General features: G+C 44.9%; 1 protein-coding gene across 1 annotated transcript in view; it reads right to left on the minus strand.

The window, feature by feature from the left end:
* Window positions 1-4,453: 4,453 nt before the first annotated feature.
* Window positions 4,454-25,810, minus strand: part of LOC119462680 (uncharacterized) — a 44,438-nt gene continuing 23,081 nt past the window's right edge. Inside the window, exons 2-10 of the mRNA XM_037723984.2 lie at window positions 23,186-23,350; window positions 22,064-22,150; window positions 18,117-18,305; window positions 16,416-16,607; window positions 14,968-15,132; window positions 14,406-14,531; window positions 11,496-11,681; window positions 7,130-7,267; window positions 4,454-4,750 (exon numbers count right to left, since the gene is read on the minus strand). Coding sequence (XP_037579912.2) covers window positions 4,538-4,750; window positions 7,130-7,267; window positions 11,496-11,681; window positions 14,406-14,531; window positions 14,968-15,132; window positions 16,416-16,607; window positions 18,117-18,305; window positions 22,064-22,150; window positions 23,186-23,317 — 1,428 coding nt within the window. The 5' untranslated portion in view covers window positions 23,318-23,350 and the 3' untranslated portion in view covers window positions 4,454-4,537. The remainder of the gene's footprint in view (window positions 4,751-7,129; window positions 7,268-11,495; window positions 11,682-14,405; window positions 14,532-14,967; window positions 15,133-16,415; window positions 16,608-18,116; window positions 18,306-22,063; window positions 22,151-23,185; window positions 23,351-25,810) is intronic.

Raw genomic sequence — 25,810 nt, forward strand, 5'->3', positions numbered from 1 at the left:
GTCCTCTATGAGGCGGGTATGTGAGGTTCTCTTTTATGTACTCACGAAGCGAATAGTTCTGTTTGTGTAGTTAGACAACGCAGGATCGAGACATGGTGAGGCAGAAGGCGTTTGAATTTTCCTCTTCAGCGCAGCCTAAGCTGCGCTGTATAGCCTCGAGTATACCTTAGGCATTACAATTGGCGCTTAAAGAACTGCTTCATGGTTTCAAGTCGAAGTTGTAGTGAACTGATGGATTTCGCGAATAATGCATGCCTCACCATAACCACAGTCGGTAGATTTACTTGCGTAAGGGCTGTGCCATGATGTCGATAAAGGCAACTGAGGGTCACTATGAAACATTTTCTCGCGTGCAATTGATAAGCTCTCGATCTTAACCACGAAACTGTTCTTTCAGGGGATTGCTGTTATGGTGTTCGTGAAGTATATACATACTATGCGTGACGCACTGTCGTGTTAACAGCCATGAGCAATGCGTTTTCTGGGTGCTCATTTCGTGTTTGAAGAATGGTGAAAGTGTTATCTAACGTTTTCATGCAAAATGCGCGCCTAACTCTTCCTTTTACGCATTAATAAAGTAGCCATATTTGACTAGAACAACTCACCATAGTGATGAGAGTCATCATAAAAGATTTGCTGTGCAGTTTCCTTCGAACACGCATTTATAATATTGACATCAAATACTAATACCAAGAGTTTTCTTCCTTGTAAAATGCAATGTCTCTCATAGCTAAGCACTAAGAGAACCTTAAGTGTTTGGCGGAGCATCATACACAACTTCGTGTGTTGAAATTGCAGACATTCTTTTCATGCAAAGTTTACGGACAGACACTGCGCCATATGTCGGCAGTGTGGGAGAATACACACTCACACTTACTCACCATAATTTTTTCCAGGCCCCGCAATCACTCACGTTCACACTCACCTCTACTCACACTCACAGCACTCACTCGCACTCGCACTCACCTGCACTCACACTCACTTGTACTCACTCGAACTCGCACTCACCTCCACTCACACTCACTGGCACTCACCCGCACTCGCACTCACCTCCACTCACACTCACTGGCACTGACACTTACTCGCACTCGCATTCACCTGCACTCACATTCATTCGCACTCACCTGCACTCACACTCACTGGCACTTACTCGCACTCGCATTCACCTGCACTCACACTCACTGGCACTCACTCGCACTTGCACTCACTTCCACTCACATTCACTGGCACTCACTCGCACTCACCATTTTGAAATGAGGGCGCGCGTGTGAGTGAGTGCACTCGTGAGTCACTGTGCCGAACTATACCGCTCACAATTCGTGTATATTCATAACGAAGCTTCCAATTTAGAACTTGTTGCATCGGGAGTGCGCCAAGGCAGTGTTTTGGACCCAGTTTTATTTTTAATATACATAAAAGACTTGCCTTCCGGATTGCATGGTAACATCCGTCTATTCGCTGACTATTGTATTTCGTACCGCGAAATTAATCACAGTGATAATCAGCATGTACAAAGTTCTGCCTTTTCTTGGTGTCAGGAGTGGCAGATGGCTAAATGCCCAAAAATCTGCAACGCTAACGGTAAGAAAGAAACAGATATCTGAGTTTACTTACATTATTAATGACACACCTCTCACTTGTGCATTTCAGCGTAAATATTTAGGTGTCACTTTAACACACGCTCTCCGATGGGAAAGCCATGTTAACAAAATAACCTCAAGTGGAAATCAATGTACATGCTGAGCACTAAAGCGACTTTTCTTTCTGAGAAGACACCTTCGTCTTGCGCCCCCACGTAAAATTTGCTGGCCTACAAAAAGCTTGTTCGAACAGTGCTGGAGCACGCCAATATTGTTTGGTTTCCGTACACAAAAGAACTCATTGCAAGAATGGAAGGGGTGCAGAGGAAGGCAATAAGGTTCTGTTTTAATAAGTACAAGTTAACGGATTCATTGACTGAATTATTAAATATAGCTGGTTTATTAACACTGCAAAGTAGAGCAAAACTAGCACGACTAAAGTTTCCGTTTCAATTTATTCATGGTGACATAAACATTGACGTCAGCCCCAACCTCTCTCTGTCCATCTCTCTGTCATTAACATTAGACGTGTGCATGCTTGCCGCCCATGCTCGCTAAGCTCCCCTTCGGTCGGATTGAGCCAAGAGAGCGGGAAATAGTGGGAGAGATTCTGTCCGTATACTTAGTCAACCACTTAACGCCGAAACAAACACAAAAGGGAGAACAAAGCGGTATCTATCATTGCATCTTCGCTTTTTCTCCAGGTATGCGAACGTGCGTGTCTGTTACTTTGTGCTAACTTGGCTAGTCCCTCTTCCGCTCTACCTGTTTATATAAGGAGCCTGTACGTGTACGTTTAAGAGGGAAGCAGGAAGAAAATGAGGAGCCATTCCACCCTCTGAAGGCGGATGACCAGCGAAGGTGTAGCAACTCACACGGTATTAAGCGTGTTCTCTCAGTGGAAGTCATGGCAAAGTTTGCCGGTCGTGATTTGGATATGTCTGTCATCAGCGCTCCAGCCCATACATATTATCTGGCCTATTAAAGAAAATGTCGCAGTTTCACCCGACAGGCGAAGCTTCGATTGCGATAGCAAATTCGTAGATATATATACGAAGCAAGGATAGTAGCTTAATGGGCCGTATGAACTTGTAAACATTCACCTACTAACTAAATAGACAAGCACGGTGTCACGCGCGCACAGGTAAACATGAACGCATCTCGCTCGATGACCGCGGAAACTCGCTGTCAGAACGCTGGAGTAAGGAGGCGCAGCTATAGCCGCGAGCGAATTGACCTTCGTGCCGCCTCTCGCTTTAAAGCGAACTAAACGTCGAAAACACAAGTGCATACGAAGTTACCGGCTCTAGTTGAACGTAGTTCACGTCGCAAATCGCTTTGAAGAGGAGCTAGGCCCGCGCGGGCGCGCACTTTTTCCACGTCGCATCGCAATATATCCGCTCATTTCATTATACATTGTCTCACTCATGCCTGAACCTTGTATTATTACAACCTTAATGAGTGGTTTTTATCTTGGCGTGCACAATCTGCTAGCGCGATAAGTCATCACCGCGAGTGAGCTTGTACACACAACGCGCCTCCATTTTTCCGCAAGCAAGGTGAACCGATGTCACCTCTGCTTATCGTTCAAGCACTCACCACGTTCACACTCACCTGCACTCACACTCATGTTCACACTCACCTCTATACACCCAGAAGCACTCACCACGTTCACACACACAGCACTCAGTCACGTTCACACTCATCTCCACTCACACTCACAAGCACTCACCACGTTCACACTTCCACTCACACTCATTGGCTCTCACCTCCACTCATACTCACTGGCACTCACTTCCACTTACTGGCTTTCACCTCCACTCACACTCACTGGCACTCACTCACACTCACCTCCACTCACTCGCACTCACACTCACTGGCACTCACTCACTCGCACTCACTTCCACTCAGTCACTGGCACTCACTCGCACTCACCTCCACTCACACTCACCTCCACTCACACTCACTGGCACTCACTCACACTCGCACTCACACTCACTCGCACTCACTCGCACTCGCACTCACCTCCACTCACACTCACTGGCACTCACTCGCACTCGCACTCACACTCACTGGCACTCACTCGCACTCGCACTCACCTCCACTCACACTCACAGGCACTCACTCCCACTCGCACTCACCTTTGCAATGCAATACTGCCTTGCTGCGCTGCGTTAACGTATTGGCTTGAGGTCAAGGATGAGGAAATTTAACTCTCCAACACAGAAAAAGTGCGAATCAACGCAAAAATCGAGCTAGAAAAGTGCTTCGCCACAGCCTGTGCTTAATACTACCCTCGCCACCACCAGGCGCCGCTACTGTACCTCAAACTCCAGCGCAAGATGCCCATACTCTTTAGGTGGAGACACTTCTCGGCTTGCTTGCGAGACTCGATCGATCACATAAAGTAGCAACGGCGCGCGTCTATCGGCCCTGTGAAGGCAGCGGATACCTATCGACGGAACGACGCAACTTTCGTTAGAACGCAGGCTGGAGCTTGCGCAGACAAGGAACCACCGTACAAGGAACGCACGCATGCCCGCTCCCCCGCGCTGTCGCCTCACCACAGTGCCTACTTTCACGCGTCACTTAATCATTTCGTATTTCCCTCGAAGAGCAGGCACGTGATCGCCGAAACCCTTGCTGTGGAGGCACGTGATATCACCAGGCTACAAAAGGCATTGCAGAACAAAGTTTTATAGCTTTTGTTTAACTGTTTCACGAAACTTTCACTTCAGGTAGATTCCAAAATGTGCGTTTGATGTGCAAAATTTATAATTCTGTTAACATTAAATTATACGCCTTATATACACAGAAGAGGTCAAGGATTCATGCATGCAGTACATGGTGCATTCGCAGATTAGGGTCGAACAAGCATTTAATTGACTTTCACCAGTGAACAGCCAACAAATTCATAAAAAATAAAAAAAAAATAAATCAAGACTGAGTTTCGTGTGTCACGAAAGCACTCGTGTGTCAGAATGTAAACATAAAAAGAAGTTAGAAGTTTGGCGCGAGTGAGTTCCAGTCGACCTCAGCCAGGGAGCAAACATCAAGCCTGCTGTTGCTTGAGCATATCGTAAGGTTTCTTGAAGTTTGTTGGAAGTAAGTTCGAGATCAAGATTGTGACGACGCCTCCGTACGTGTGAGTGACGTTCAATGGCCGGCACCTGCAATGTTACACAACACTGTGTAAGGTTTGATCATGTGATGGAGTTCGGTGTGCACAGTGGCGACATTGCCGCACAAAGTATAAGAAATGGTGAGAAGTCTTAGCAGTGCCCTGATACGGAATGCATTTCCACATTCACAATACAGGGTGTTTCAGCGAACACTTTCAAAATTTATTTAAGGTTGCCTGTGGCAGATAGCACTGAGTACATGCAGTTCCGTTATTTAACATATTTACAGCTACTTTCATGACGGAACGCAATGCCGCGTTGACACGTGCATGCCGTTCGCCACAGTATACCGGGACCGCAGCGTTAAAGAAAGGAGGAAATGCACTTTAGATCACGATTGTTGTCGGGGGACATGATATACTCTAAACAAAGATTACACAATTTGGGGCGTATCTTGTCCCCAAACGATAATCACCTGACCTGCTTGCGTTTCCTGAAAACCCTGCGCTCACTATACTTTCCTATCAAGAATGTTGTGACGCGCTGATAACGTGCATGCCCTTCGTGAGCTGGAAGTATACCGACGGCGCGCCGCGTTAATGAAAGGAAAGGCACGCAAAATAAATGACGTCCGATTATTGTTTGGCGACAAGACAAGCCCCAAATAGTGCAAACTTTTCTCACAGTAAGCTTCAAATGTGCATTTTTTTCTCACACTAAATATTTTAACACCCCTAGGAGTGTATAAAGGGTGCTTTGTATAAAGCGCTCTCTTTTAAACAGAAACCTGCTCCTCCCTCTTTTCTGGACGCTTTATTTTGTAATACAGCAGATTCCTATACGTGACTGCTATTGGCCAATAGCCGACATAAATCAAAAAGGGTGTTTGGACCAGTGCGCTTCTTCATATGAGGAGGTGGCGGCCAGGCACCGCCTGACCACCATCCATCAGTGAATTTTTTTTTCACTTAAAATAAAGTTGTTCTCTCTCTCTCTTCCTATTGTTACTATGTACTATACGTTTTGAAGCTCAGTAAACAGGCTGAAGTAAGCGAAAATGTGCTTTCGAAATTCGATAATAATCGCGTACTTCCAGAAGATGGCAACTTTCGTCTGCATGCCCACACTCGGCCACGACTGCCCGCGTAGCAAATAAACTTTGGCCACCCTGCTGATCAGTGTCGTAACCGTCAGGTCTTACCAATTTCGACTATAGTTTTGAACACTCAACTAGCCTATAGAACCACGTGAAACTTAAGGTCAGACCATACCCACGCTTGCCAGCGCACGCTCACTCATGGCCGCTTCTGGTTAGACACCTTGGCAGACTTAATTCATAGCGCTTCAAAAAATGTGCATCTCGGATGTGGCCAGTATCCGTCGGTCAAGTTGGTCAAGGACAAAGCTGGTCCGCACCATGCAGCATGGTCATACTGCTGCATATGAGGGCGAGCATGCACTCAAGCCTTGTTGTGCACAAAGCAAACGCTGCTCATGCGCAGTCCATTTGAATGTATACCTGTGGTGCGCTACCTAGCGTAGGTACCGCGACCGCCACGGGGTGCCACGACGAGGCCACTGGCTAAGCGCACTCCGGCTCGCTGAGGACACCGCGTTTGGCTTTCGTTTGGCGTGTCGTAGGTGGCAAAATCGGGAAGTTGCGTCTACGTTAACATCTAAAACCAAATTTGAATTGCGCGCCACGGTGACATTTAGAAGGCGGAGCGTGGCATGTACGCCCAACTCCCGGGACCGCAGCCTTCGCAGTGCAAGGCATTGAAGAAGGAGTTGAAGCACCGCGGAGGCATTGTTTGATTGCCAATACCTTTGCTCCGGCTGAATGCATTGCAGTACTTTTTTGCAGCAAAGTATTTCTGAAATAGCCTATTTTCACTTCAAATGCCTTTCTCCACTTCCAATAAAAAGTGGTGCAGGGCCCCTTTAACAATGTATACTTCAATATATTTCCATTTAAGGAAACGTATTCTGTAAGGTAACAAAGAACAGTTGAAGAAAACAGTTACCAGAATATTGTTACGGGGAGAATATAACTCGTATGTGACAATATGAAAGGCAGTCCTATTTTTTGGTGTCTTTTGACTGCTTTAAGTTATACGAAACGAGTTCCAAACAAGAATAAACATGCTGCGTTACGCTTGAGCTCCAAGCGTCTTATTTGCCTTCGTTTACTTTCTGAGGCGCTATCAAACCTCAATGATTGAGGTTTGAAGGCGCCTCACCCATATCACCTAGCCCCACTTTCAGTCCTTCTCTGTATAGAGCCAATGTTTAGACACCAGGACTTGTCTTCGACCCTCACGAAGACTAGTCTCCATGTAGCAGTTGGTCACGTCACGAGGTGACGATTCTCAAAACAACTAACATTTCCTAATTCGCTATATCATGCTATTGAAGGTTGTCACACACCTGGTACCCCTTGTGCTTGATGAGAACGCCGAGTGCGATGCGCACGGCCACCGTAAACCACATGCGGTATATGACCGTAGGTGGGTCGGGATTTTGCTCATTCATTTCTTCAAGAACCGTCATCGGCAATTTGACCACCTGCAAGCAGTGGAGGCACGGTTTAGTTTGTAGCCTTCCATGCACAAAGTGGTACCAGCTTTAAAACTGTTGCATGGGCGACGAGTTTGTTGGTACACGACATGTGAACTGTTGTTTAGCACAATAAACATCTTCAAAGGGGGACAGAAGGAAGACAGGCATTTATGCACTATATTTGAACAAGGTTACTTTTTATTGATGTCGGTTCACCGATTTATAGGGCGTTTTTAGCTACACTTTAATTTTTTTATTCCTTGTGGCAGATAGCACAATTCTAACCCTTAATCTAATTGACTCGATGAGGTGGCCATTACTTCTACGAGAAATCAAAATGGTGAATTTAATAACATAATTATGCTAATTACCTTTTTAATTATTTCATCGCACTTGAAATATTAGTTTTCACAGTGTACGACGAAATGCATTGGAGTTTTATGGCAGTATGCATTGCCGTTCTAATTAACACTTATCGGCACTACTTTTGCAGAGCTTATACCTGTTAACTGGAACTCCCACTTAATTCCCCGCAATTTTCAGAATGTCCTTCTGAAAACTGTAGTTTGGCAGATGACTAAGCAAGCAGATAAGATTTATGGTCTGGCTAGCTTCAATTATGCAAAACACTTGTCTCGTAAATGTGATAATTAAAAAGTTATTGGACTAACTTTACGTAAGTTGTGAATTCGTGATTAACGCATACTGTATCCTAACGTCTTCAGCAGCCATTGACACAGGGCGAAAGAATTTGGCAGACTCAACTGTCATCATCTTCATCATCAGCCTATATTTATGTCCAGTGCAGGACGAAGGCCTCTCCCTGTGATCTCCAATTGCCCCTGTTTTGCGCTAGCGTATTTGACGTTTATTTAATGCAAAGCATTGAGGATTTGTAGAGAACGGTTGTATGAATAATTTAAATGTTGTGTAGCAAAATGTTATGTGCAGACTATATGCTGTATTAACAATATTAACACAGTATTAGCTTGGTTCATTCAATCAATAAACAATGTGCCATGTACAAGCGACACACGCTGAGAAATGCAGAAACTTGCCAAAGACCGCAAGTCAATGATTACCCGCTAGTGACAATAGTAACAGCCCCACGGGCACTTCTCTACTGCCTACAATCTGGTTGTGCCCTAGCCCCTGGTGTCATTGACCGCTGAAGGTCCTGTATCCCCAAGGCAAGAAGAGGGACCCACAGCGAAGGCGAGGACACAGCGATGCAATTCTAAGACCAGTGCCCAGACTGCCACACGCCACGCTGTCCCAAGGCCAAGCACTTCAGGGAATGTCGGGATCACGAAGAGGCACTTCACAAATACCTAGATAGGACGCCGATTCTGAACTATGAGGTTCCGACCAGTGGACGGCCTCGATAAGCGTGCCTTGTACGACTCTCTTCTGGTCTTCGCCGACGAGTCTGGTTTCGGTTCAGACACAGAGGCCCACGCCGACAGCTGACTGACCACCATACGCACACCAGTCATTTTCCAACCATTCCCATACCTGGATCCCCCGTAGTCCTCCAACATAGGCACATACCCAGCGGCGCTTGCCCCGTCGCCTCAGTGGAAGATATGGAAGAGTGGCATACCCTGTCACCATGGTGGCGCAAAATTTGAGAATGCACTATTATCGGTATTGGCCCGCTAAAATTGAGAGATTCAATTTTCAATTATACTTTATTTTATTTTCCCCATCTTACAGTACAGACGAAGGGGTTGTAGAAAAAAAAAAAAAAAGCTGCGCCAGGGCACCTTGAGTCTACAAACCTAATGTTCAGCAAGGTAGGCAGTACTGGGTACTTATACAATTTAAAAACATAGATAAGCACATCCAAGGAACCACCAAGGAATACACGAAACAGCAATATGTACACATTAAGTAAACTTAAGCTATGTTACTTAAATACATTGTATGGAGTTCTTCGTGCGAACAGGAAAATAAATCGAAATTAATGAGAGCATAGCCATTAAGAGTCCGAAGAGTATAGTGAAGGCGTTCTTTTCCAAGATTAAGTTGAGATGTCGGTACCATCCATTCCTCACCATGTCTTGTTGGATCGCCTAATACCTTTTTCCTTAGTGAATTTAAAATATCTTCATGTGGTGGGATCAGTTTATTTTTCAGCCAAAAAGTGACAGCCTCAGTCTTACCCTCGATATGTTATCACCAGCAATAAATATACTTGTATCATCCGCACAGACGTCAAACCTTGCGTTATGGCTAATGTTTATAATATCGTTTATATAAATGTTGAAGAGTAAAGGTCCTAGTGCGTTTCCTTGAGGGACACCGCATATGAGAGGTTTCGGTTAAAACTGTATGCCATTAATTAATATTATTTGTTGCCTGAATGATAAATAGGAGTTCAACAATGATAGTGCTTTCCCTCAGAAACCATAGTACTGCAATTTATTTAGGAAGATTTTATTAAATTATGGGGTTTTACGTACCAAAACCTCGATCTGATTATGCATGAGGCACGCCGTAGTGAGGGACTACCCCACTATATATATATATATATATATATATATATATATATATAGTACACGGGTGTTTTCGCATTTCGCCCCCGTCGAAATGCGGCCGCCGTGGCCGGGATTCGATCCCGCGACCTCGTGCTCAGCAGCCCAACACCATAGCCACTGAGCAACCATGATCTACGAGGTCAAAAGACCTTGAAAATTCCACAAACACCAATGACAACAGCTTTGATTTATAGTTGTGTTATTATATACTGTTTGTTCGAGTAATGCAGACCAAGTGGACTTGTCATCGCAAAAACCACTGAAATGGTGTTACCAGGTTAGACTTATGAATAAAGTTATACAGACTTATATGAAGCATTACTTCAAAGGCTTTTGAGAACACTGTCAGAACTAAGATTTGTATGTAGTTTCCAAAAACATTTCAACCTCCTTTCTTGCATTTTTTCCGGAAAAACCACCTACTAAACCGCATACTTAATGGTCAGCGCGAAAACTGAGGACACAGAGGTAGAAGGACCCAGGTCAAGCGCTGTCTAAAAACTCAGTTTATCGAACCACTTGAAAAAGAAAAAAAAAAAACAATAACGCGCCTGAGTATGAATTTTAGGTCACGCCGAAATAGTTATTAAGGAAGTGAGTTTTGCGATCTAACAAAACGATAGATGGCTCAGATACAAAATCGAAAAAACCTATCTTATGTGGAAGGCTCCAGCAAGTTCACGAGCCCTTCTTGATATGTTTTTTTTTTTATGAAGAACACTGCACCCACATGACTTACAATGAGCTGAAAAATGAGAAGTTGGCGTTCCTTTCAAGGTATTCTTATGGTGGCAAAGGCACTCATTGACGCAGTTGCCCATCTGCCCAATGTCGCCTTTTTTTTTTTGCAAAACAGAGGAATTCGATAAATTACGCCAATGGTGCAGGAAACGGACGGTTTGTGATGCTTCACAGAACAACCAACAACAGCTGGTCTACCTGCCTTCCTCTCAATCGCAGCACAAGCCTTACCTACTGTGAGGTTGGCCGAAAAAAACAACAGTTATCCTGATGCAGTTGTTTTCGTGCTGACCAATAAGTAGTCCTTTCAAGCTCACCCATCTTTGTACCTTAGTAAACTGATATTAAAGATGTGAGCAAGTATGGGGGCGACTATTTCAGCTACATGCCTGACTGCCTGACTGGCCATATTTGAATGTCATCAATGTCCCAGGTACTGCTGTTTTTAAGATTTCTTATGTTAAGATTTCATTGACACTACTTTGCCTTCCATAAGTGGAAGGCAAGCCTTCATACTGTGTCAATATTATAAGTATAAACACTACAGCATATAGTCTGTACATAACATTTTGCTACATGACATTTAAGTTAACCGATTCATCATTTCGAATGTGTGTATATTTGCAACCATCGATTGAGCAGCGCTAGTAGTCAAGTTTGTTAAAAATGTCTTAAATACATTACCCAATTCCACACCAGAAACTTGCTTTCCATCAATGTTATTTGGTTAATGCACTGTGTGCACTATTACGCTGCAAGAGTATAGTGATACAACGGCCATCCGGAAGATGCTTTGCTTAAGACGTCATCTCTTGATGTCTATTTTTCTGTTTGTCACTAGACGTCTACGTTGAAAATGTGGTATACATATGACACTAAAATTCGACGTTTCATGGGGCTTGTGTTTTCGGAATGCGTAGGTGAGTATTTCATGCTTTCTGTTCTATACGCACGTCAACATCGGTCTCGCAGACTGCCTCGCAGACAGACGGTTGGTCTGTGAGGAATCCAATCATTCCGATACACTCTGTGGGCAGTAGATAGTCGACAAATGGCCCTTGGCCAAAAAAATATTCGTTTGTGTCGGCATTCTGAAGACGTCCTTCATGATCTCTCGCTCGGTTCGCTGTGCCATAAACCTGCAATGAGAGTATCGGAACGGTGGCGGGTATTATCATGCATAGCTTCATGTCTTGATAAAAATAACAGATGAAAAAGCAATATCACATACAGGAATAAACACGGATGCTTCTTTGCGTGTGTCTTGTTAGAGCTATGCACCGCAATTTTCCACCCATGATCAAGAACCGCAATTCTCTAAAGGCAATAGCAAACATTTAAGTAGTACAATTCAGTTGACCTATCGAATTAAGAATGCATCAGTGCCGCAACGCACGCATTAAAGTTTTAGCGACAGCACTGAGTATGTGCATTACCTCTATCACGAGTTTCCATCATGCATTAGAGGAAATTTCATACATCATGCATTAGAGGAAATTTCATATATCCTGGCAAAAAGCACTTAATCTGGTTCCCCGGTCACATGGGCAGCGATGCTCATGAAGCCGTTCCCAACGCCAACGAACTTGCACACTTCCAGGCGCGAGGTCTCACTCGCCGCGCCGGAAGTGGGCAATCGGAGGCCCGGGGGAGGGCAGTGGCAAAGGGACACTCTTCTCACTTTTAATGAGGTCTGCAAGCACTATCAACTGGGGCGTCGGAAGTTTCCGCTTCCCAACCCACACCTAAACAGACCACAGGCAATCACCCTGCGAATGCTGCAGACGGGGACTTATCCGTCTCCATTTATTTATTCAAAATTTATAGAAGGCATCAATCCGGGCTGTCCGCGCTGCGGACATCCCAGCTGCACTCTTAAACACATGCTCTGGCAGTGCCTAGATTTGCGCGGGGGCTCAGGGTCTCCCTCTTCGGAGGAAGACTGGCTCCGGCTCGTCACCAGCTCCGCCAAGGAAGAGCAGCTCAGGGCTGTCCAGAGAGCCCGCGAGATCGCCGAGAGACTCAACCTCCCGGCTCCATCGTGGGTGCGGCCCGCAGACGATGTCCCCTAAGAGGGACACTCATCGTCTTCTCAGGACCAAAATAAAAGTTCTTTGTCTGTCTGTCTGTCATATATCCTGTGGAAAACGTTATGAATATGCGACTGTAACAGTAAATTTGGGCTCACTATGAAACAGTTACTAATTAGGGTCGACAGGCAAACGATTGAATTAAATATTTTGCACATGAAAATCCGAGGACACCTAAGCACTTGTATTACGAGTTGTGAATGCGAAATCATTAATGTCCAAGTGAACGCCGTTGAGCAATCCTCCGAGTATAAACTCCTCGTGAGCAAGTGAGCACGTTGAGACGCTTGGCGCGTTTTGATTTGACCTTACCCAGGCGCAGTTAGAACGCAGGCGAGAGCTTGCGTGGTCAAGGAACGCGCGGATTACGCAGGCTTCCGAGAGCGAGGGTGACATGGCATCGCGGCGATGCCCTCTCCCCTCACGCAACACCTAGCGCGCTACTTCGGCAGCGGCGTTTCCTTTCGCCTGCTCAGCTCCGCCGAGGCGTGCTCATGCTGTGGCGTCGCAGCCAATGGCAACTCAGTCGAAGCACGCTCGTGGCGTGGCGTCGCAGCCAATGGGATAATTGAGTGCCGTTTCGCTGCTACTGACGCCTGACACCGGCTATTTCACTGAATGAGCCATCTGACGCATCAAAATCAGAAGTTTACCGTGGCGGCAGCCCCTAAACGTATCGACTGCAAGTGTCCAGCTACGTTGTTTTCTTCTGCATTGGTTGAAGACTAGAGCTTTGTGTCGCCATTTGCCGGCTACATTGCTGCTGCTTGAAAGATATTCTCTAGCAGCACGATTCTGTTTGAAGGCTTACGAAACTTCCCTTAAATTGACGTGGTGGTCCACGTGTATGCACAGGCTGAATATCCTCGCACATTCTTCCTAGTTTTTCCCGTTAACGCAACAGATGGACGATTCCTCTTCAAAGATGTGATAAGTGACTTCACAACACAAGTGGCGTGGCTTTAAAACGGGTTAAATGAAAATGCATGACTCCATCATTACTATATGTTTTCAGTTCGTGTGTAATACCACACATATGTAATTTGTGGTTCTTGAAAGTCACAATCGCAAATGGTGAATTTTGCTATATTTTTTTTCCATTGGGGCAATGGAAAAAATGTTATCCCAGCTGCAAGGCGCATACACGACTTCTTCAAACTTGAGCTAATATTATGGACTAGTTTCGTTAAAGTAAAGCCCCGTTATATCTAGACATCAAGACAATAGCCGAAGTGTCCGTGACGACAGGCGATATAAATAGCACTTCACAGCTTTTATTATGCCTTCTATTTTGGGCAGATCTTTGATAACTTACTTTCACAATTCCCGAACAAATTATGTAAACATATTTGTTCTTGTATCCAATATTACTATGCTGGTCTCCTTTCTTGAGGGTCACGAAGAACTCCTCCAAAGCAAAACGCAACGTGGTGAATTATAGGGTTGGTTTTCATAAGACAGTCAGCAGAGCACTAGATCGCGCCGCTGGCCTCTCCACCGAAAAGAAGCGTGGTTAAGACTGCGGATAAAAGCATGCCACGAGCATGTGTCCGGTGCGAGCCTGCTTTGAGACTAGGGACTTGGATATGTCCGTAACGCCACCGAGCGTATAAGGTATAAAAAGCACAAGAACACAACATAACCAATTATTTGCTATAAACGTGTTCGCTGGAACAAGGTTCGACTAGCAAAGAAAGCCGTATTACAGAGATCCGGGTGGCACACTGCGACAGCTTGACACGGTTTGTTGGCAGACCAGGCAGAATGGAATACCTTGTGAATGTTGATCACCTCTTCCCAGGGCAGCCAAGTGATGCTGAGTAGGACGCAGTGCACCGTGTGGCCCACAATGAAATTTGTGGGCATGCGGTCTTCACTCTGCAGCATCCGTACCAGTTCCTGTGAGCCATCATCAGAGCAAGACAAAATGAGGTTGTACAGTATACCAGCAATGCAAGGCCCATGCTCTTGAAACAAAGGTTATTATGGCCGACAACAAATCCCTCTACAGTCAGAGCAGCAATGTTACAAGCAGTATTGGTACTATTGCTGCAAGCTGGGCGAGTTCGTTACTGGCATTATAAAAGAGTCAAAGCTTTAAGAAGGACGGAAGACGCGTTTGCACGAAATGCACACCCTGTTTTGTCTGTCTTAGCGCTGTAACTGTGTTTCATAATTATAAGCAACATAGGTGAACATAGACCGCTGAAAAACTCCTAAAAAAGGATGTTTTATAAAAAACAGAGAATTTGACCTTCACCAGGAAAACGGTTGCCCAGGCAAAGCAGACACATCAGTTTGAATTACAGATGTCAAATATCACGCGTGGAGTCACCTGTTTTAGTGCCTGGAACTGCATGTCATCAATCTTCAAACACTCGTGCAGGTCTCCTAGGTCGTCGTATGCCTTTCTCAGTGCCCGTCGTACCACCTTGCTAGCTGTTGTGGCCACTTTAACATCCGGGCACTTATGTTGGATGTCCATCATTTTCAGGAGCATCTGTGCACATGCATCGAACAAGTATAAAGCGCGAAATGGCAAGCACTCGCTCACTGTTTCTAAAGTTTCCACAAGGATCAAGGATCAACTGCTTACAGTTCTACTGAGCTTTTTCCTTTTCTGTAAGATCAGTGGTTTTTTGTGAAGTGCCGTAAGGTCTTCAACTATACATAACCACAAGGTTATACTCGGAGTAACTTAAATTTGTAACTGAAAATTATTCATGCCACAACCTTACAGCTGTCACTATCCACTAACCCCTGATGGCCTCTTCATATTCTTTCTACTGTTCCTGAAACCCAGAGCATCGTGAAAGCTCACTAGGGCTATAATTATCAATGATTAAAAGTGCACAATTTTAGTTAAGCATAAATGGTTCTCTTGCACCAAGCGTGAGCTAGGCTGGAATAGCTCTTTTCCCCGACGACTTTTCATTTTCGAACAACGCGATCTAACTTGGTAGAGTAGGATGCAGTAGCGCCAAGACCGTGGGGCCCTGTATTCTTCCATTTAGTAACTGACGCACGCACGCACGCACGCACGCACGCACGCACGCACGCACGCACGCACGCACGCACGCACGCACGCACGCACGCACGCACGCTCCTTAATGGCTCCTTAATGGCTCTGTGGAGAGTTGCTGGATCTCCTGAAACAAATTTGTAGGTGCCAGATCCCGCATTTTTCAACCTCAAGTTACTTCCCAAATCAGTTCACATTGTTAACTCCGAAGAACTCGAACACCACTCCGCACAGCGAAAAATTGTAATAATTTAATCTCGTTTATTTTTGGTCGAGGAAACTATGCTCATACAAAATAAACAATCATATGTCAACTGAATCAAATTATTTAGTGGAAGAATTAAGTGGTTAGTAATTAGTATGTTAAACAATCCACAACTAAAACTTGTTACAGTGTCTAAAAAACGCCACACTGACCATTTCGACAACGTTTCCACGCTTAAAACAGAATTTTGAAGTATAAAACTTAGTGAAACAAAAATATGTTGCGTTTTGTGGGAATAAAGAATGCATTCACTCTGAGCGACACCAATAAGAGCTATTTAAGAGACATTTAAGCCAACTGCAGAATTGTTTTTGCAGTCCCTTCATCGGGATGCCGACGATGGCGACGGCAATCAAGCCATAGACCTTTTGCTCAGCAACAAACATCCATATCCACTAAGCCATCATTGCAGTTGCCACTCAATTCTAATTTCTTCTGCGCGTTTATCAAACATACGCATCACTGGTTTGCGCAACGAATGCGCAGATGTTCCTACCTGCAGTTTATTGCGCCTGCACGAGTCCCGAATGTTGTTGGCCAGCTCTGTATTCTTGCAAAAGGTGTTCGTCTTGGCGATGGTCTCGTCTTCTGCCGAGATAAAGGCCCAGCCGATGTCATAGGCACTAAAAATTTTCTTGGTCCTCATGTTGTCTATAAGGTCCCAGACAAGCTCCAACAGCACCTGTGGCTGACAACAAAGCATGCCCCCTATCGTCAGTTACCGAGAACTAGGTACATTTTTTCTCGAAACTCTAAAGGCCATAACATTCATCGTCAACCATGTCATTTCCATGGAAGGTGAGCCTGTTGCAACACTGTACGAACTCCAATGGCGCGAGCATTAAAAGGACTTTACTCTTCGTTCCCCAATAACGGTCCATGGCGTGTTGGAACACGCGACTTTGCATTAAGTGGAGCTCAGGTTACGCGAATAGGCGACGGTTCCTTCTCAAGAAACAGCTCAAGTTTAATGCATAGAGCTTGATTTTTCTGCATAGATCAATGCCCTTCTTCATCTTTTCATGAGAAGTAATGAGAGTACCAAAGGAACAAGAGTGATGCGTGAACAGACACTCATTGCTATGCTTGCGAATGATGCTTTCGTGCGCAGCGCACCACGGTTCGAACGCATCCTGTAGATGACCACTGGTCGTTGCCGGGCATTCACCAACTGCTTCAGTGATACGAGAGCAGTGAAAATGTGTAGTTTATCGCGGCCATGCTCCTTATACTGTAGGTGCAAGGCAAAGCTTGCGAGTAAGTTATTTTTATTGCCTGGTAACATCCTTACGGTTTTCCCTTTTAGTTAACAACAGGCACTCGATAACACAGTAATGTGAAAGAGTACTAATTAAAGAGCAATTAGGTAACTGACATTTCATGAATGGATTAAAGCAGCAACTACCGCACAATCTAACGTTCCTCCTTGAACATGCTTGTTGCCTTCGCAGTGAAACTAATATATCGTACACTACTATCACACACACACACACACACACACACCCACAAAAAAAAAAAAAGACGCTTTACAACATTCCCTCATGGTGGCCTGGTGGCAGACATTGCCTTGGTGGCTCTTGGCGGCTCTCGGTGTTAAGAACACGGTAGTAAGTAGCGCCGCCTCTATACATATGCACGTATACCGACTAGGAGGGGCTAATGAATACGCTTTCTTTTGATGGTTGTGGAAGAGGCATCTCCTGAAAACCACAGCTTTGACACGATAACGCACTAACTATGCTAGACGTACACAAACTATGGCAAGCATAGCGCGCTATGCTTAAAGTGTTTATTACTGCAATGGGCATGCTTGAACCCTGGCCTGAACTACCACACCATATAAACTCACATATAAGCATATAAGCATCAGGTGCAGTGCTGTTTCTAGACTCTCTGCAGTCGGACTTTCGGAGAATGGTCTGAAACTTTGTTCACGAAGGGTGATGAGCGTTTAGCTAGGATAACGAGCGTTCCTCTATGCCGAATTAGGCTATGCAATTAACAAGTGTCAATAGTCTACTTACAGTCTATAGATTATTCGCTGCGAATGAACCAAGGGAAACATACTTCAAGAATAATATATGTGCACTGTCCGTTTAATAGTGCTGTACTCTAAAGAATAAGATCAAGTTTGTGGTATGCAGTCCAACAGTTTAAGGTCATTTCAAAAGGGAACAAGAGAGGAATAGACACATACCAATCTTTTCTGCAGAGTCTTGATGGTCCGGCACGCCACCAACAGTGCGAAGCTCCACTGAATAAGCAGGATGTACGCTTTGCTCACCACCTTCTGGCTAACAATGATGAAGCCAAGTGACTCTAGCACAAGGGTTATCAACATGATGAGGTCTGATTGGTTGTATACAAGCTGGGTCATCCTCGATGGCTGCAAGAAACGAAGGGCGATTGAGAGCAGTAGTATGAGCCTTCAGCTTGTGTTGCCGAAGGATCTTTCAACCTCCAGTAGGTTTTGTACAAGATGGCGATATTGTTGGAGCAGACTCTCGCCACAATTTGGCTGCAGTCCTTGTTTTGAGCTTTCTTATTTTGAAGTGTGCAGTGACCCAAAGAACAAAAAAAGACGAAGAACTGCTCCTACTGGGAATGCGAGTAGTAGAAGAAGAATAAAACAAGCTTCTGTTGCTGTCAGTCTTGCAATGTCACATTGGCGTTGTCTATGACAGGATAGAGACCACAACTATGTGGTTAACGCTGGTTATATCCCGAAGTTAACGTGACCAGCCATATTTTTCACTGTGCGAGGTGGATGAAGACACCAGGTATGATTTGCCTGAAAGCAACAAGGCTTCCAAACCGCGCGAAATTGTCGCTCAAAAGGCCGGGAAGACGCTAAAGGAGCTTGACCTTCGAACAGCAGTGAAGCTGAGACTGAAGCACTCCGAGTTTGAGGAATAAGTCATGTTTCCGCTTATGCAGACGCCGTCATGGGTTTCGCCAAGCAAGGAAGACTCTTCCACTGAGTCGCGCCTGCTAGAAATACTCCATAATCAGCAGCACAATGCAGAGCGACAGCAGCAACTCATGGAGAATCTTCCTGCCGTCATCCAAGCTCAGCAAAACCCCAACAAGGAGATGGTCAAGCCTGATCCGTTCTATGGGGAAAGCTCAAGCCCAGAGACTACGAGCAAGCATGTGAGGATAACTCATGGCAAGAACCTGTTGAGCGCATCAGAAACGTGCGTCTATTTCTGACCGGACAGGCTAATTTAATTGGTATGAGCTCCATCTCGCGGGACAGAAGACTAACTCATAGGACCAATAGAAAACGAGCTTCATGGCAGCTTTCGACGAACACCCAGTTGAAAGGTGGGACCACGCAGTATTTTTACAAATATCGATCATGAAAGCCCCTAGAGTATTTTTGTGAGAAGAGGCGGCTTCTTCAGAAGCAAGCCCGGAACTTCCAGAGTCTGCGGTCATGCCACTTATTATTCACGGCCTTCCTAAGGAACTACAGAGACAGGTGCAAGCGAAATCGCCCAAAACTGTGGAGTAACTACTACTAGGCTGTTTCATAGATTCGACTGTACGGAATTTGCGTCGTCCAGAATATCATCCCGAAAATGTTCCATGGAGGAGCATGGATGAAACCGAGCTGTCAATCTAATGTCCGATGCCAGTATGACCCAAAGCCTGTCGCTTCTTCGCATCCTGGAACAGTGGAAAGAAAAAAAAAACGAATAAAAGAGGGTGCCCAGTCCCACCTGACGACAAAATCTGACACTTTTTCTAACGGCTCTCGACCTTCTTTTATATCAAGCTAAAGTCAGTGGTGAAGATGTTGACACATTGGTGGATAGTGGTGCATCTGTGTTTGTCATGAATGAGAAAAGAAATTACTCGAGGAAGGCCGGTACGAGTACAAAGCTTTGATGGCCAGAACGCTGACATCGACGCCATCGTAGTAAAAAGATGTGACTACAAATTTTTGCTTTCTAAGCCAGATATGAAGATCCTTAAGTTAAACCTTTATCGGAATGCCGAAGCGACTGTGGCTAATGAGACGTGCGCTTTCATGAGCATTGCGGATCGCCTTGTTATGCGAGAAGACGTCCGTCGCAAGTTCCCCGAACTTATCTGTTTAGGTAACTTATTCACCGGCAACGATATTTTCAAGCTGAAAGATGTTACACCGGTCAGGAGAAGGCCTTGCAACACGTCCTGCGGGAAGAAACTTTGGTTGAAAATTGAGATCCAAAATAAGTTAGATGCTGGCATAATACGGCCATCGGTGTCCATGTTCACCTCACCGATTACCCTGGCTCTGAAAAAAGATGGATCTCCGAGGCCATGTACCGACTATCGTTCCTTAATCACCAAAGGATCGATTCCCTTTCTTAATGCCAAAGATAGACAGAATTGAGGAAACAGGAGGCTGCCAAGTCTTTTCACATATAGACATTTGCAAAGGATTTTGGCAGGTACCGCTCGAAGAGGAATATAAGATGTAAACGGCCTTTATCACTCCATTTGACGTATATGAGTACAACCGCTTACCTTGCGGGTGGAACAACAATGCTGCATCGTTCGAAGAATGATGAATGGCGTTTCGAAACACGTTCTTAGAGTATTTTGAAACATCTATGTCGATAATATATTAGTCTACTCTAAAGATGAAGCTTCACCCGCTCAACATTGGACGCGTTCTGGTCGCTATTACTAAGAGCACTAAGGAAGAGTCCGTGGAGCGAGTACAGCAAATGAAGAAGCCAGACAATGTACACGCGCCCAGAGCTGGGCAGGCCATGTAACGCGTAGGATGGATAACCGGTGGACCATTAGAGTTACAGAATGAATACCAAGAGAAGGGAAGCGCCGTCGAGGACGGCAGAAAACTAGGTGGGGTGATGAAGTTAGGAAATTTGCAGGCGCAAGCTGGAATCAGCCAGCGCAAGACAGGGGTAACGGGAGATCACAGGGAGAGGCCTTCGTACTGCAGTGGAGATAAATGAATTTGTGATCCTCCCTTTCACACAGTGCTTTCGGATCATAACATGTCGACACTGCCAACCAAGTCAAATGAAGTCAAGTCAAAGATCAGGCAAGCAACATGGTGGAAAGCATGACAGGCTTGTCCGCTGCTTCGGCTAAAGAGGCACGAGAACGGCACTTTCTTGTCATCGCCGCTCTCATGTGCATGCGGGCTCCTAATATCCACATCGTCGGCACGTGCCACAGGAAAACACGCGCGCATTTATGTCAAGTCAATTGAAGTGGCTGTGGCCGATGCTCCAGTGCAAACACGACTGCCACAGCCAAAGCCGGCCGTCTACAGTCACTGGATTGAAAGTAGCTTTCTGTAAATAGGCACTGTGATGCACGTCACTAAGGTAATAATTAGGTAATAAAAGTGACAGAACAATCATATTTTTTGTTAAACAACAAAAATACATGTAGTGTTTGCGAGGCTGACTGGTAGGCTACGTTGTCGAGGAGACATTCAGTTTCAAAATAAATGCCATTGGCGAACTCATTCATTTGAAAATGTCGTTTCATTACGTTTTGCCATGTGACAGCAACAAAATGGCCCTAAGAGTGAATGCAATTAATTGTAAATGACATTACATTTGCCGTGCGACAACGATATGCTCACTTAGGCCCCAGTAAAATGCTATAACTGATATTGATGCTTATTTAAAGGGTCCCTGAAACGGTTTGGGCAAATTTTGTAGACGCGCAAGGTAAAGCTACAGTAAAACATCACTGCTGCAATTTAAGTGAAGTGCCTCATATTAAAAGAGCTATGGACGATTACCAGTTACCCTCATCCTTAGCCATATTTTCCTACTTTTGCCGTTTGCCGAGTAATCGAGGCTCAGCTCTGCCTTCGCTAGATCTGCATCATGATGCGATGTTATGTCGTCTAATTCTGGAGTCTTGGACCCAGTACCCGAAGGAAGTGACCTGGCCATCGATCCCCCGCGAGAGCTGTCCAAGTACTCAGTGTGCGTTGCGAGCGTTCTGTCTTAATTTCTCGTAATTTCTCGCTGCTTCAAGTTTCAGTCACCAGATAGCATCCTAATATTTTAATTTTGATTGCTTTTATTGAGATCCATACCTTAATAGATGAGCTGAGAAGCTTGTGCTGACGTTGTTACAACATATTTAATCTGCGTGACTCACCGAGTCTTTCAATGTAGACGCAGTGGCTGCAGCAGGTGCTGGCTCGGGACTCCGTCTGTCAGTGCCTCGTTCCCCAATATCTTGGCTCTGTCAGAAAGAAATGGCAGAAAAAAAGAGGCGATACAAAACTTCGCATTCTGACTTCACTCCTCGTGCAAGGTGGACGCTTGAACACAGCGCCATGCCTGTCCAGTATTTCGGCAACCGCAGACGAGCTCGGCGTCTTGGTGGATGCTTAAACTAAAGCCCCTCCATACTCCCGGATAGCCACAAACATCCAATAGACGTACCGGATTGACCCAAACATCCAGCAATAAAGGGTATGTCCTATGGACATCCTTTACATGCACATACATCTAAGGGACGTACAATGGTATCAAAATTTTGGATGTCCCTTGAATGTCCATTTAGTTCATTCATCAGCCGTACAGCGGACAAATTTTGGAGGTATATAAAACGTCTAAAAAGTACTTCAGGCGTACATTGCACAAAGTTTGAGATGTCTGTTAAATGTCCATAAAGTTGGTACTTTAGACGTGCATTGTAGGCCCCCTCCCCAAACTTTCTCATTGTATACGCCCTTATACATACGGTGGACCATTAGAGTTACAGAATGGGTGCCAAGAGACGGGAGGTGCAGCCGAGGATGGCAGAAAACTAGGTGGGGTGATAAAGTTGGGAAACTTGCAGGCGCAATTTGGAATCAGCTAGCTCAAGACAGAGGTAATTGAGATCGCAGGGAGAGGCCTTCGTCCTACAGTGGACATAAAGATAGGCTGATGATGATGATATCCAGTCTTGACATCCTCACAACGTACCACTTACATGTTCTGGATGCATTTGCGACGATCCACAGTACATCCATACATTTTCTGGATAAATCTGGATATCTAATGGACATACTGAACTGCCCAAGGTGTACCATATTATGGACATCTAGTGGATGTATCTGGCTATTTAAAAATACGTGTTCATGATTGTGCTCCTGCCGAAAATTCCCACCAGCAGAAAAGTAGAATACACTTGGTTAGTGCTATATTAGCTATGTGTCTGCCGACTTCCATACACGGGCCTGGTAACATTTTTTTAACAAAAGGAGAGACAAATGGCAGACGGGCTTACCATCATGAGCATTTCAAAGACGTGAAGCGAGACCGCCAATCCTTGTACCACAATGATAGCAGCCTTGGTGAAATCGGTCAGGTCGTAGTGAGAGGCGACTGTCAGCCCGCATAAGGTCAACACGATGCCCATGCCCAGCAGACCCACTAGTACATGGAATCAAGCCTGAATCAAAAGATTGTGAAGCCAGACAAAAATTCTAACAGATGTCCGAAGCATAGCAGTTGAAAGAAAATCTATATGTGCGCATTCCTCAACTTACGCCACCGAGCTATCACTCGAGGTAGCCTTTTATTGCATAGCATTATATAGCCTATCGGTAGAAAATTTTCATGTGAGGATAGAAAACCCATTTTCAAATCCAGGGTGGGGGTGAGCAGTTAAACCCATTGTGTGCATGATTGAAGCCACCCGGAGTACAGTGACAAACGAACCATTGTCCGCGATAACAATAGGCGTGCCGGTGCATTACATTATAGGAATCTGACCACTTTCACCATTCTCTGTACGCCATACATAGAAAGGAGGCGTTAAACCTAGGACAAAACGCCTAAGTGTATACTAAAAGGCTGATATCAATTCGTATGCGACGCCCTGGTAAACACTTTACCACCCAGACAGCCACAAAAATCCAATAGATGTACCAGATTGATCCAAATATCCAGCATAAAGTTGGATGTCCTATAGACATCCTTTACATGCACATACATCGATCTAAGGGACGTACAATGGCATCAATGTTTTGGATGACCATTATTTAACAAACCACTTAGTTCATTCATCAGACGTCCAGCGGACAAAATCCTGGATGTCCATAAAACGTCTCTAAAGACAGTACATTGCACAAAGCTTTAGATGCATCCATGGAATGTCCATAAAGTTTGTACTTTAGACATGCATTGTAGGCCCCCCAAAACTTTCGCATTGTATACGCCCTCCTATGATATTGATATGGACAATGCTGCTCAGTTGGCGCGACGATCACACTGTATCAGCAGCGAACATTTAACGGACGTCTCATTTTTTTTGCTGGACATTGATTCTTGGTACTTTAAAAAATGGATGTTTGCGCATGAAATGCACATTTTTTTCAGGACAACAAAATTCACAAGCAATGGGCGAAGCGAAAGAATGTATGTGCGCCCTAAACTTTCGTGCTGTAGATTCTGAGTCTTGTACTAATTAATGATTTCTTTGTTTACGACTTTGGAAAGGTAATCTAAAAGCAAGGTACAGTATGTTCAGGAATGAACTGATATATAGTAGTAAGAAAGCACATGAAAATTATATGAAGGCAGTCTACTCTTGCTAAGCACCACTAAACTTTTTAATTAAAAAAGATCACATATCCACGGGGTGAATGATGATGAGTGGGCGAAGCTGCGGAGGGAATCATCGGATCTCCCGCTTAAGGGGACGCTAGCACAAACGCGGTAGAAACGTGCAGTACTCTCTAGTAAGGGGGAGCGGCCACAGCGTCTTACGCAGCCATTTACACATGCCGGAACGTGCACCGCGTTTGCCGACGCCATCACATGACTGCTGAGAAAGTATACCCCCCGTATTCATAAACGCTCCTCGACTTGAACTTGACTTGCCACCGCCTTGGGCAGCGCGTTCGAAACGCGTTGAAGGTAAGGCGGAGAGGCCACAGCGTCTTACACCAGCTTCTTACACGTGCCGTAACGCGCTAACCATTCCCATACCTGGATCCCCCTTAGTCCTCCAACATAGGCACATACCCAGCGGCGCTTGCCCCGTCGCCTCAGTGGAAGATATGGAAGAGTGGCATACCCTGTCACCATTGTGGCGCAAAATTTGAGAATGCACTATTATCGGTATTGGCCCGCTAAAATGGAGAGATTCAATTATATTTTATTTTTCCCATCTTACAGTACAGACCCTCGGAGGGGTTGTAGAAAAAAAAAAAGCTGCGCCAGGGCAGCTTGACGAGTCTACAAACCTAATGTTCAGCACGCATAGGCAGTACTGGGACTTATACAATTTAAAAACATACATAAGCACATCCGAAGAACCACCGAGGAATACACGAAACAGCAATATGTAAACACTTAAGTAAACTTAAGCTATGTTACCTAAATACATCGTATAAAGTTCTTCGTGCGAACAGGAAAATAAATCGAAATTAATGAGAGCATAGCCATTAAGAGTCGGAAGAGTATAGTGAAGGCGTTCTTTTCCAAGATCAAGTTGAGGTGTCGGTACCATCCATTCCTCACCATGTCTTGTTGGATCGCCTAATACTAAAAAAATAATATCGTCATGTGGTGGGATCAGTTTATTTTCAGCCAAAAAGTGACAGCCTCAGTCTTACCCTCGAAATGTTATTACCAGCAATAAATATACTTGTATCATCCGCACAGACGTCAAACCTTGCGTTATGGCTAATGTTTATAATATCGTTTACATAAATGTTGAAGAGTAAAAAAGGTCCTATGCGGTGTCCCTCAAGGAAGCACACCGCATATGAGAAGTTTCGGTTAAAACTGTATGTCATTAAGTAATACCATCTGTTGCCTGAATGATAAATAGGAGTTCAACAATGATAGTGCCTTCCCTCCGAAACCATAGTACTGCAATTTCTTTAGGAAGATTTTATCAAAT

This window comes from Dermacentor silvarum, chromosome 8 (assembly GCF_013339745.2).
Source record: "Dermacentor silvarum isolate Dsil-2018 chromosome 8, BIME_Dsil_1.4, whole genome shotgun sequence".
Lineage (NCBI taxonomy): Eukaryota > Metazoa > Arthropoda > Arachnida > Ixodida > Ixodidae > Dermacentor > Dermacentor silvarum.